This window comes from Lycium barbarum, chromosome 10 (genome assembly GCF_019175385.1).
Source record: "Lycium barbarum isolate Lr01 chromosome 10, ASM1917538v2, whole genome shotgun sequence".
In the NCBI taxonomy this organism is placed as follows: Eukaryota; Viridiplantae; Streptophyta; class Magnoliopsida; order Solanales; family Solanaceae; genus Lycium; species Lycium barbarum.
Window position 1 is genome coordinate 104,850,465 of NC_083346.1, and position 11,100 is coordinate 104,861,564.

The window sequence follows — 11,100 nt, forward strand, 5'->3', positions numbered from 1 at the left end:
TGAATAACTTTTCTCAGTAGAAAATGATTTTTAAGCGTAGGTACCTTCTTACTGATAAAGCGAAGGATGCTAGAATCCTGCAGTTCTTGGTAGGACCACTTGGAGTAGCTGGTTACCTCCACTCGATTCATTAGATGAAAGACTTGATTAAACGAGCCGGGGAGAAAGCTATTGCTAATTGTATTCAGTTGGGCTCGGGGGATAGCCCTACTATTGAAGAAACTTACAAAGATGAGAAGAAGCAATTTTCAGCTGAGGAAATCACATCCATGGTGTTAACAGCAATGAAGAGACCTGCTGATTCCCCCTTGGTGAATACAGTGAAGAGGATCATGAACGAGCAGCCTACAGATGTTTTTGTTACTTATGGGTTGGACAAGAAAGCTTCCAGATATGGCGCAACTGGTCAAGCCGCAATCTTGATTGGGAAAGGAGATGAAAATGTTCAAGAATTGCTACTGCTTGATGTCACCGCATTATATCTTAGCCTTGTAACTGCTGGTGGGGCGATAATGGTGTTACTTCCAAGAAATACTACAATTTCAATCGAGGAAGAACATAATTTTTCAACCTACTCACACAACCAGCTTGGAAAGGCTCCAATTGTAGAGCTCATTCATTTGAGTTATTGTAATTGGCAAAATTGTAGATGTTCAATTCAACCTGTCATTCGGGCAACGTTCAACTGATATCAAATCGAATGCCTCACTAATGACCTTGAGGACAAGGTCAATTTTAAGCGGGAAGGATTGTTATGACCCGGATTAGTTGTATCTCATGGGAGGCACGTGTTTGGAGTTGGATAATTACTTTCTTATAAGGGAGAAGGGCCTGATTTACCCCTCTACTTTCAAAAAAAGTTCATATTTACCCCTCGTTATACTATCAGACCATTTATACCCCTACCGTTACAATAGTTGAAATATTTGCCCCTATTTTTAACGAAGGGGTAAATATGAACCTTTTCCAAAGTAGAGGGGTAAATCCGGCCCTAAAAAATAAAACACCCTAAAGTTTCCAAACAAAACTTACTTCGGGTACCTTTTCAACCCCTAAAATGACTATTCGAACGTCTACATATCCTTGATGCATTGAGCCTATATTATTGTACGCAGAAAAAATATCAGGTTCTATATAAAATATTGACGTTTCGGAGTCTTGACACACCACTAATCATTGGTCAAAGTATGAAAAATAAACTAAAATTTTTCAACCAAAACTTACTTCGGGTACCTTTTCAACCCTTAAAATGACGATCCGAACGTCTACGAATCCTTGATGTATTGAGCCTACATTATTGTACGCAGAAAAAAATATCAGGTTCTATATAAAATATTGACGTTTCGGAGTCTTGACACACCACTAATCATTGGTCAAAGTATGAATAAAAAACAAAAATTGGCCAACTTTATTTTTTGCAACACTTAGTGTTATTTTCCATACTTTGACTAATAATTAGTCGTGTGTCAAGGCTCCGAAACGTCAATATTTTATATAGAACCTGATATTTTTTTCTGCGTACAATAATGTAGGCTCTATACATCAAGGATTCGTAGACGTTCGGATCGTGATTTTAGGGGTTGAAAAGGTACCCGAAGTAAGTTTTGGTTGAAAAAATTTAGTTTTTTTTTTCATACTTTGACCAATGATTAGTGGTGTGTCAAGACTCCTAAACGTCAATATTTTATATAGAACCTGATATTTTTTCTGCGTACAATAATGTAGGCTCAATGCATCAAGGATATGTAGACGTTCGGATAGTCATTTTAGGGGTTGAAAAGGTACCCGAAGTAAGTTTTGTTTGGAAACTTTAGGGTGTTTTATTTTTTAGGGCCTGATTTACCCCTCTACTTTGGAAAAGGTTCATATTTACCCCTCCGTTAAAAATAGGGGTAAATATTTCAACTATTGTAACGGTAGGGGTATAAATGGCCTGATAGTATAACGAGGGGTAAATATGAACTTTTTTTAAAGTAGAGGGGTAAATCAGGCCCTTTTCACTTCTTATAAATATAAAAGTGAACTTGGTGGGGACGATATTGAATTTTAGCCCAATCTGGTACTCTTCTTCCCTCTCTCTTCAAATCTTTCTTCCTTTTCTCTTCTTCTCTGTTCTTCTCTTTCTTCTTGTAAATCAGTCATTCTTCTTCCTGCAGATCCGAAGCTCATATGGCGATAGTTACCTTTTATTTTTCATTTTAGTTACTCTTTCAGTTGTAATCGAAGTTATCTTTTAAATTGTCCAACAATATCTTGTCATTTATTCTCTTTACTGTTTCATTGAAATTAATCAGAGATCATTACAACAAACTTCCTGCATTGAAATCAAATCTTCTCTCCGTAGAGCCTAAAGTGGAGAAATCCTGCTAAGTTTATGATAAGTCGGAGAATAGTTTTAACGATGCTTTTCCTACATTGGTGTCAAATCATCCATCTAATGACGGTTTCAATTTAATCAATTTGGAAATATCTGTTACCATATAAATATTAGAATGGAAAAGGGCCAAATATACCCCTGTAGTATGAGAAAAGGTTTAAATATACCCCCTGTGATACTTTCGGTTCAAAGATACTTCTGCCGTTATACTATTGATTCAAATATACCCTTCTTCGTTAAGGTTGTCCATGGTGGACATCCAATCCTACGTGACACTGACATTGAGGTGGATGACATGTGCATGCCACCTTAGCACCCTTAACCCATTTTACCCCTACCCTCGATTTGTTCTTGCACCAATAAAATGTCCTTCACCTCTACCACCATTGCCACCATTATCGCTTGCCACCATTATCGCCCCCATGACTATCTCTATGCTTTTACTTTTCAAATCGGTCACCATCAAGCTCCACTTCCCTTCTCATATCCGCCGCCACCAACACCTTCTTCCGTTAGCAGATTTTCCACCACCACCGCTCATTTTCTTCTCAGGCAGCTAAGATTAAATTATTGAAATTGAAAAATTCAAACAATCGATCAAAATATACTCTGTGGCTGGACATATAATAACATCGAATTGATTGTCCTTAGAAAAAAAAGAATATCTTGTCTCATGGTAACTCGATCGTTTAGTTATTCAACAATTCAATTGATTGGCTCAATTTAACGGATAGAAGTTTAACCACAAATTGCTTAAGTATAAGATTGAGAAGAACTCTTGAAACACAGGATGATTTACGTTATACAATTGTGTAGGTGGTTCTGGGAATCTGGAGAACGACAATGGAACTTTTTGGCAGTAATGGTGGCAATGGTGGTGAAAGGGAAGGAAATTTTAGTAGTGAAAGAAATAGAGAGGAGTGGTAAAATGGGTTAGGGGCGTTGAGGTGGCATGCCACGTGTCATCCACCTTATCAAATGTCCGTGGCACGTAGCATTGGATGTCCACCATGAACAACCTTAACGGAAGAAGGTATATTTGAACTAATAGTACAAAGGCAGGGGTATATTTGAACCGAAAATATAACGAGGGGTATATTTAAACATTTTCTCATATTACAGGGATATATTTGCTCCTTTTCCGTATTAGAAATACTGCTACTAACAAACGCTCTAATTATAACAATTGGTCGATCCCGCTTGAGTTTAATTTATTTGATTTTGAACAACTATTTCTCTTGTCATCATTATATTTCTAGCCCTTCTTAGTATTGTTTCTCTCTTTCCTTTGTTTGAGAATCGCTATCCAAGCATCTTCTTTTTCTCCACTTTTAATTTGAATTCAACCGTCGAATATATTGGATCACCTATACTTAAAAGTCTCCAAACTAGTAGTAATATTTTTGAGTTTGGAAAGTGTTTATCTGCATTATAACCACTAAACAAACCAACCTGGTACGAAGGACATTGCAACTAAGAATTAACCAAGCCAACCAATTTGGGTGATGGAACTAACAATCACCATTTGAACTTGATGGGTACACGGCCACCGGATCCAACAATTTGAATAGCAGTAGTACTTACTTGAATAGTTATGATATCACAATTACAAACAGTTAAATGAGGTGCAGTCCAATCCTTGATAAATAACAAAGGCTCTATATTATTATGTAGACACAAGAAACAATTCTAGAATCTGTGATTTAAGCCTACTGAACTCAACACCCTACTTCAGATTACATCCATAAAGGTCACAAAATCAATTGAGGTCCTAAAAAAGGTGCAGGGAGTGCGAAATAATCTCTCAACCTTTGTCTTCTTTTAGTAAGCATGAACGTCACCAAAGTACTCTACAACGGCAGGCGAATTCTTTTAACGAACACGGTCTATGTAATCTCATTCTGACAGATCAAAGGTAACAATTGGGGTGTCAAATGTTGGACTGAATTCGTGTGGGTCAAAATGGATTAGATTAATAAATAAGTATTAAAATGAGCTGTATTAATAAATGGAAAAATCATTAACCCACCCAAACATGGATTGATAAGCTGGGTCATGTTTACATGGGCTACTTTTGCGACCCCTACATACTGTTAGAGATCTTGGGGTAAGGGGTGGGTCTGAACTTGTATTCTGTGATATAAATATATATGCTTCTGTTGCCAATGATGAAAAGCTCAAACATGGAGATACCAAATTTAATTCCACCATACTTCTGACTTTGATAAATACAAGATGTGTGTATCATATTTAATTCTCATGACAAATAGTTCCATCTTTTGTGCCCGAACAACGGATATGTATTCAGTGTGCACTGGGATCACACACATGACACTGAATGAAATTTGTCAAAACTGATCAAACTGATAGAACCAGCCAACAAAAAGAAGGAAAATGGACTCACCTCGCATCAACTTTACATGAAAGGAAAGGGAGTATACCGTGACTATGAGAATCTCCAATATTATGAATCAGCTATCTTTTCCAAAAATTCGACAGGGACTACAGGTATAGAGTCCCACCACTCCTTCATTCTCCGATTTAGTTTCTCATTTTCCATGTATTTCCCAATCTTTGATGTTGCCACAAAGGGGCACAACGTCAAAGCCATAAGGATAAACTTCAAAGGAACCACCGCTAATATCACCGCAGCACCAACCATTGCTACCATTACCAAATCTGCATGCTGTAACCACATATCAAGAATTAGTAAACGAGGCCAGTGCACCCGTTGTGACAAAGTTTAGGGGAAAATGGGAAGAATTTCAAAAGACGAGTTCATCAATGTCCTCTTTGTCAGCAAGAACTGTTTATACCTTTGGAGCTTTTGAAACGAATATGGACCAGATTTTCAGTAGTACAATGTTCATTCTCTGAACCAAGTCATAAACATTTCTTAGTCCGTGTTGTGCTGACACTATGCTTTCCATCGTTGTCTGATCAGATCCAGTGTAGATAAATATTTTATTTCCCTTATCTAGTACCCCTCTTTGTCTTGCCCACAGCATCGTAGCAACTGTCGCTAATAGGAGAGCTGCTATTGCTTTGCCAACCCACTCTCTACATTTGCATGCAAATATCAATTAGTCTTTTCCAGGATTATTCAACAGCTGTCGAGGTAGGAATTAATATACTTACGTGTAAATGACTATGAGTGCTGTCACCACAAAAATGGAAGTGCATACAGGTCTTTCCCATGTAAATACCTCTTGAAGGTAAGGCACTAACCTCCCGAACGGTTTGATAAGACCCTAATTAGTACAGAAAAGAGAGATACCACGTTGACAATTTTGAAAAAATGCAGTTGCATAGTATCCATGCATATTAAAAACAAGTTTAAGTTAAATACACCTGTCAGTATAAATAATATTTTACATCATCATGTCACCTAAAGGACGTTTACAGGTAAGCCTCTATACAGAATGAGATTTGTAATCTTGAAAATAAAGCAGGTTACTTGCTGCAATAGGTAAAGATGAAGGATAGTGTATAAAAATTCTTTATACTGCTGGTGTATATTAACTTGAACTCATTATAGACTCTAAATTCAGATTTGGTGATACAGAAATGTATATTAACTTGAACTCATTATAGACTCTAAATTCAGATTTGGTGATACAGAAAGTTCTTACACACGGGGTTATCAAGATTCTATCAGGTTGTGTTTGCACTTTTCCTCTTGTTCGCCATCCCTAACTTAGTGAATCTATTCGAGGCATGATATGCATTGCAATTTCCTCAAATCAACCCGCAGAACTCACCATAAGAACCTGGATACTATTCCCCATTCCTTCCCCTTTCAGCTCCCGAACAGTAGCTTTCGCCTTTTCAATTTCCTTTGCTTCCTCTCGTGCTTGATCAATAGCATTCCCCAATGATGAGACATCGTCCGTTTGGACAGCGAGGCGGCTATTATCATCAGTTTCTTTGGATGCTTCGGTGGGAACAGACAATAGGGAGATATTCAGGCTTCTCAAGATTGAGCTAGCGCTACAAGGATGTCCAGCGTCTACTTTCTTCAAACTCTCGGCAAGCTCTTCAAGCACATAATCTCCCTTCGGCAACTCGTCAAGAAAATCAAAAATTAAGAAATTCTTGGGAATTGGTGGCGATATCCTAAGCATTTCTCTAGCTGCATGAAGCCTTATAATTCCTAGTATTGTCCTTGAGTGCATCTCCCATGACCCCAAAGGTGAATCGACCTTAAACTTCCGTAAAAACCGATGCAATAATATTATCTCCTTTATAAGAGCAAGCCAATGGTCGCGCCTTGTTGAACTTGTCATTTCTGGAAATTCCAAGAGAACAGCTTCTTCCCTGAATTATACAGTGCCAAAATACTCATATTGCTGAGCTTTATCGTGCATAAACATGGTTCTTGAAGTCATATAAGCATCTAAAGTCTAGCAAGTGTACAAACTCCTAATAAATTGTAAAAATTCCAACTTGAACACAGTATATTACAAGCGAAAATCAGCCTTACAGCAGCAACCTTTGAAGCCTTTTATTTTTTGGAGAAAGAATCCTTGAAGCATTTAAACTTGTCGTTCCTACTTTCCCCAATCCCTCATATCTAAAGCAATATCTAATGCCAAGCCACCCTTAAAATACTTATAGCCTGTTTTGCCAAGCTTTTATAATCCGCTTAAATTGAGAAGTGCTTTCTATCAGAACTACTTTGACCAAAAAATACTTTTGGCGAGTAACCGTTTATGTTTGGCTAATTAATTTGAAAAACACTTTTGCACATATTAGAGCACTATTTTGTGCTTGACCAATGTTCCAAAAGTGCTTATGCGGAAAAACTACTTTTTTTCTGTTGCTACTTAAAAACACTTATTTTTTTCCGTAAAAGCTTGGACAACACCTCGACTTTCTAAAAGGACTTTTTGAAAAAAATACACTTTTGACTCCCTAGAAGCTTGGCCAAATAGACAATTAGTTTTACGGAGAAATGGAATGTTTAAATAAACATGATGTTACACGATGCTGAGAGAATACTTACAATTCAGAAGAGTCATATACTATGGCCTTGTCAAAGAGCGGAGCACCCCACGGACCTGTAGCAGCAGTTTTGACACTCTGCTCGAAGTCTTCCGAAAGGTTGAGCTTAAGAGCATCTTTGTAAGAGATGACTCCAGATTCCTCAAAGTACAGGGCATAGTTTGTTAATGTCAGCCTACCTACAAACAGAAGTACCTGAGGAACTATCCAGATCATATAACAATGCAAATAGAAGAAAGGCAAGAGTACCAGGCCAACTTGTCCCTCCAATATGGCGCACTATTCTTTGTGAACTTGCAGTTCCTTCCACGTGTATTATAAACTCGTCATCTGCCATCTCCACACCTGTCGGAGTTGCTTGTTTCTGCAAATGCTTTATGCACCTATTGCAAGTGGACAAAATGATGAGGCAATAGTATCACATGTTTACTAAAATTCAGAGGCAAGGCAACGATTCAGAAAAAAAAAACCAAATTATATGCCAGAAGAAAGTTCCCGGTTTTCGGGTTTTGTTTTTGGTTTTACCAATTTGCATCTGAAGCAATATTATCATCGTACGACATGCTCCACCAAATAAAAAATAAAAAAGGAATTAGGTGCAGAACCTATATTCACATCAAATCAAGATAAATAACTTTTCTTGATCCTAGCAGGTAAGCGCTTTTGGAATCTATCTTCTTCACTAGAAATCCCTTTATGACCGTAGAACCCTGAAACACACTTTTTGTCTTAAATTCTTGGAATCTAGAATTTATACTTGGCTGCTACGGCATTACTTGTACCTATCGTGTCCATTTAATTTGTCATTGGTTGTGAGTCCATCAGAATGGTTTTCCAACTAATAGGGGGAAAACACTAAGAATTTAGGATAATTACTTTATAATCTCCTTCAAGAATATGTAATAAGCAGGAAAATGCAGTCGATTTTCTGTAGGTGCTGTCAGAGTCTCGAAAGTACATCTTCCATTAACAAAATCAGCTGCTAAATTTACAAGTGTCGCCAGCCACAAGAAAGCATCCTCTCCAACACTTGGTTTATGGTTAACCTGCCGACACAATCACTTCCAATTAGAAGAATAAAATGCAGTGAAAGAAAACAAAAAATGTCAAAGCGTCCATCTAAGTCAGTTCATCTTGAGTGGTAACATAATACTAACACACGCATAAGCAACCAAAGGGAAGTATGTAAAGCAGTAATTACTTGTTCCAATCCGCCATTATCTTTCGAGTAACATAATGTAACAAAGCACAGTTCTAATTACTCAAGGGATCAGATTTCTTACAAGGAACGGCAAGAGATCCGAGTAGAACAAAGGAATATCATCTTGTTCCTGAGGCATCTCAGAGACCACTTTTTTATCTTCTTTTTCTTTCGCCAACGACTCCTGCATTATTTAGGAACAATATGTAAACTTTAATGTGTTGGAACCATGAAAGACATGAAGAGTGTACATAAGAGAAAGTTGATGGCTAAAAAAGAACGGACATTAACTCCATGTGTCTCTTCTGCTTCTGAACTAGGCATTTTCCACGCCAGCATCATATCAAACGTGAACCGCATAAAATCACCATTGTCGATTGAATCCTCTAACTTACTACACATATCTGTGAGGGCCTTGGAGCAGCAAAACTCGACTAACCTCCTCGAATATCCCTCCATGTCAGGCTCCCATCCAGCCTCAAATTCATGCACTAGTTTATCCACAGAGGTGTCCAACTTCCTAACACGAAATATCTATTAGTACTAATAACTTAATTATTGCAGAAAATTCACACTATAAGTGAAGTGTGTTTTCACAGATTTTGATGCAACTCTGTAGAGTTCAAATCAAAGCAAAATTTTTATATTATAACTAGAATATATACAAATCAGTGGCTACTCAATCCTGTTTTTCCTTATTTTCTTGTGTAGAAAAGTTTTGCACTCATTCGAAATATTTCTGTTCCAACATCAGTACAAACATTTCCTTCTGAACAGCATCATGTAACATTAATAGATCGATCAGATTATTTACCTCCTGCGCCACATCATAAACTTCAAAATAAAAATAAGAAGTACTTCACCCATTTCAGCTTATATGACATTCTCCCTAATTTGGAAAAGTTGCAAGTGTTTGATACAATTCTATTTCTACTAATATTATGCTATACAACATAAATTCATTTAACCATTCAATATTTTAACTTTTGATGTGATGTTTATACATCTAATAAACTAAAATTTCAACTACTAGCTAGTTTAATATTTTCTTCTTCTATTATCATTAACAATACCTAACTCAATAACATGTTAAACTTCATGTCCAATTAAACATTAGTATCAAGTGAAACACGAAACGACGTGACATAACGATCCTTCGTTGCTACAACATGGAACCCCTCAACAATTCCTGTTCTTCAATGGGGTTCCTACCAAACACGTCCATGCTAATTATATAATCAATATTTCCATTTAAAAATACTTTAGAATATTTAAATCCGTCCGACTAAGACTATAAATTTTACTACTTCCACAATTTTAAAAATAATTCTAATTCATTTAGCAATTCATACAACAACAACATAACTAGTGTAATCCCACAAGTGAGGTCCAGTGCGGTGTGTACCTAGCCTTACCCTTACCTTGGCACATTTATCAATTCGTATTTAAACTTAAACTTCATATTTTTTTTAATCTTAAAAGTAAATTCTCCGTTAAAGTTTGATACTCTTTTCTTTCAGTATTACTCTCTCCGTCCCAATTTATACGAGGGTAGGCCTAGTTGGGGAGTCAAACAACTCTTCCTTTGACTCAATTTCAAAGATAGATTAGTCAAGTATTTTATATACTAATAAAATTTACATAAAAATATTATAAGTCTGCATAATTAATAATTCAAAATATATGAAAAATGTTAAGAGAAAATCATTGTCAAAGAAAGAACTGTTTGACTCTCCAAATAGGTCAATACTCATTATAAATTTGGACACAGGAGTACTATAATCTAAACACATAAGTCAAATGCTATCACATTCAACAGTACTAAATGAGAGACAAAATATTTCATAGATTGCAATCAATAATAAAACATAGAACGACAAAATGATAATTTGAAATGGACAGATTATAGAACTAACTGGGCACATCTGCAAATAACGTCGTCGGCAATAGAGGAAAGATGTTTCTTTTCCATGGATAATAATTAGCAGCTTAATTCCTTCACTCCGATTAGAAATTTATTTGCCGTTAAATACAACATTTGTAAAACAAAAAAAATATTTAAGGAGGAAAGGAAAAAAGACAAAAAGAAATGGATAAGAGGAATAGAGCGTGTGCTTTGAGTTCTCTGATGGGATTATTATTTGGCGACACGTGGGAAACATGCAAGGAGAAAATCTTACTCAGTGTTCTACTAACCACGTTAAGACTGACGATATAAAGATTGAATATAAAAGAATTGTTAATTCATTTACTTCTTCTTCTTTTCTTTTTGTTTTTTTCTTTTATAAATATTTGATATATATGGGATTAAAATTGAAGGTACGAGATATAATATTAATTTTTTTTAAATGTTTTAAATTCTAGATACATTTAATAAGAACTTTGGGTATCCTTTTTAAGATGGATGTTTATCTTTTGTTTCAATTAACAAAAATAGTGCAAATATAAATACTGAGTTGAGGTCCCCTTAAATAAATTTTCCTCGATTGTATATGTTTCAATGGGGCTTTTATATTAT

General features: G+C 36.1%; 1 protein-coding gene across 5 annotated transcripts; it reads right to left on the reverse strand.

Moving 5' to 3' along the window:
- Positions 1 to 3,929: 3,929 nt before the first annotated feature.
- Positions 3,930 to 10,706, reverse strand: LOC132613977 (uncharacterized). Of its 5 annotated transcripts, XM_060328301.1 has the most exons (11): positions 10,499 to 10,703; positions 8,868 to 9,102; positions 8,665 to 8,766; positions 8,258 to 8,427; positions 7,631 to 7,764; positions 7,383 to 7,560; positions 6,139 to 6,694; positions 5,516 to 5,628; positions 5,194 to 5,437; positions 4,819 to 5,063; positions 3,930 to 4,278 (listed from the first exon to the last, which is right to left on the reverse strand). In XM_060328301.1, exons 1-10 carry the CDS (start codon positions 10,552 to 10,554, stop codon positions 4,842 to 4,844), a joined length of 2,010 nt encoding a protein of 669 aa, XP_060184284.1. In that variant the 5' UTR covers positions 10,555 to 10,703; the 3' UTR covers positions 3,930 to 4,278; positions 4,819 to 4,841. The 5 variants fall into 5 exon arrangements, with proteins under 5 accessions (XP_060184284.1, XP_060184285.1, XP_060184283.1 ...); XM_060328302.1 differs by lacking the exon at positions 3,930 to 4,278 and having other exon boundaries at positions 4,549 to 5,063; positions 8,874 to 9,102; positions 10,499 to 10,706; XM_060328300.1 differs by lacking the exon at positions 3,930 to 4,278 and having other exon boundaries at positions 4,549 to 5,063; positions 10,499 to 10,702.
- Positions 10,707 to 11,100: the final 394 nt, after the last annotated feature.

Coding starts and splice junctions, on each gene's coding strand:
- LOC132613977 (XM_060328301.1), bottom strand. CDS start 10,554: ATGGAAAAGAAACATCTTTCCTCTATTGCCGACGACGTTATTTGCAGA. Junction 9,103..10,498: donor GTTATTTGCAGATGTGCCCA/GTTAGTTCTATA, acceptor ATTTCGTGTTAG/GAAGTTGGACACCTCTGTGG. Junction 8,767..8,867: donor AAGAGACACATGGAGTTAAT/GTCCGTTCTTTT, acceptor TAAATAATGCAG/GAGTCGTTGGCGAAAGAAAA.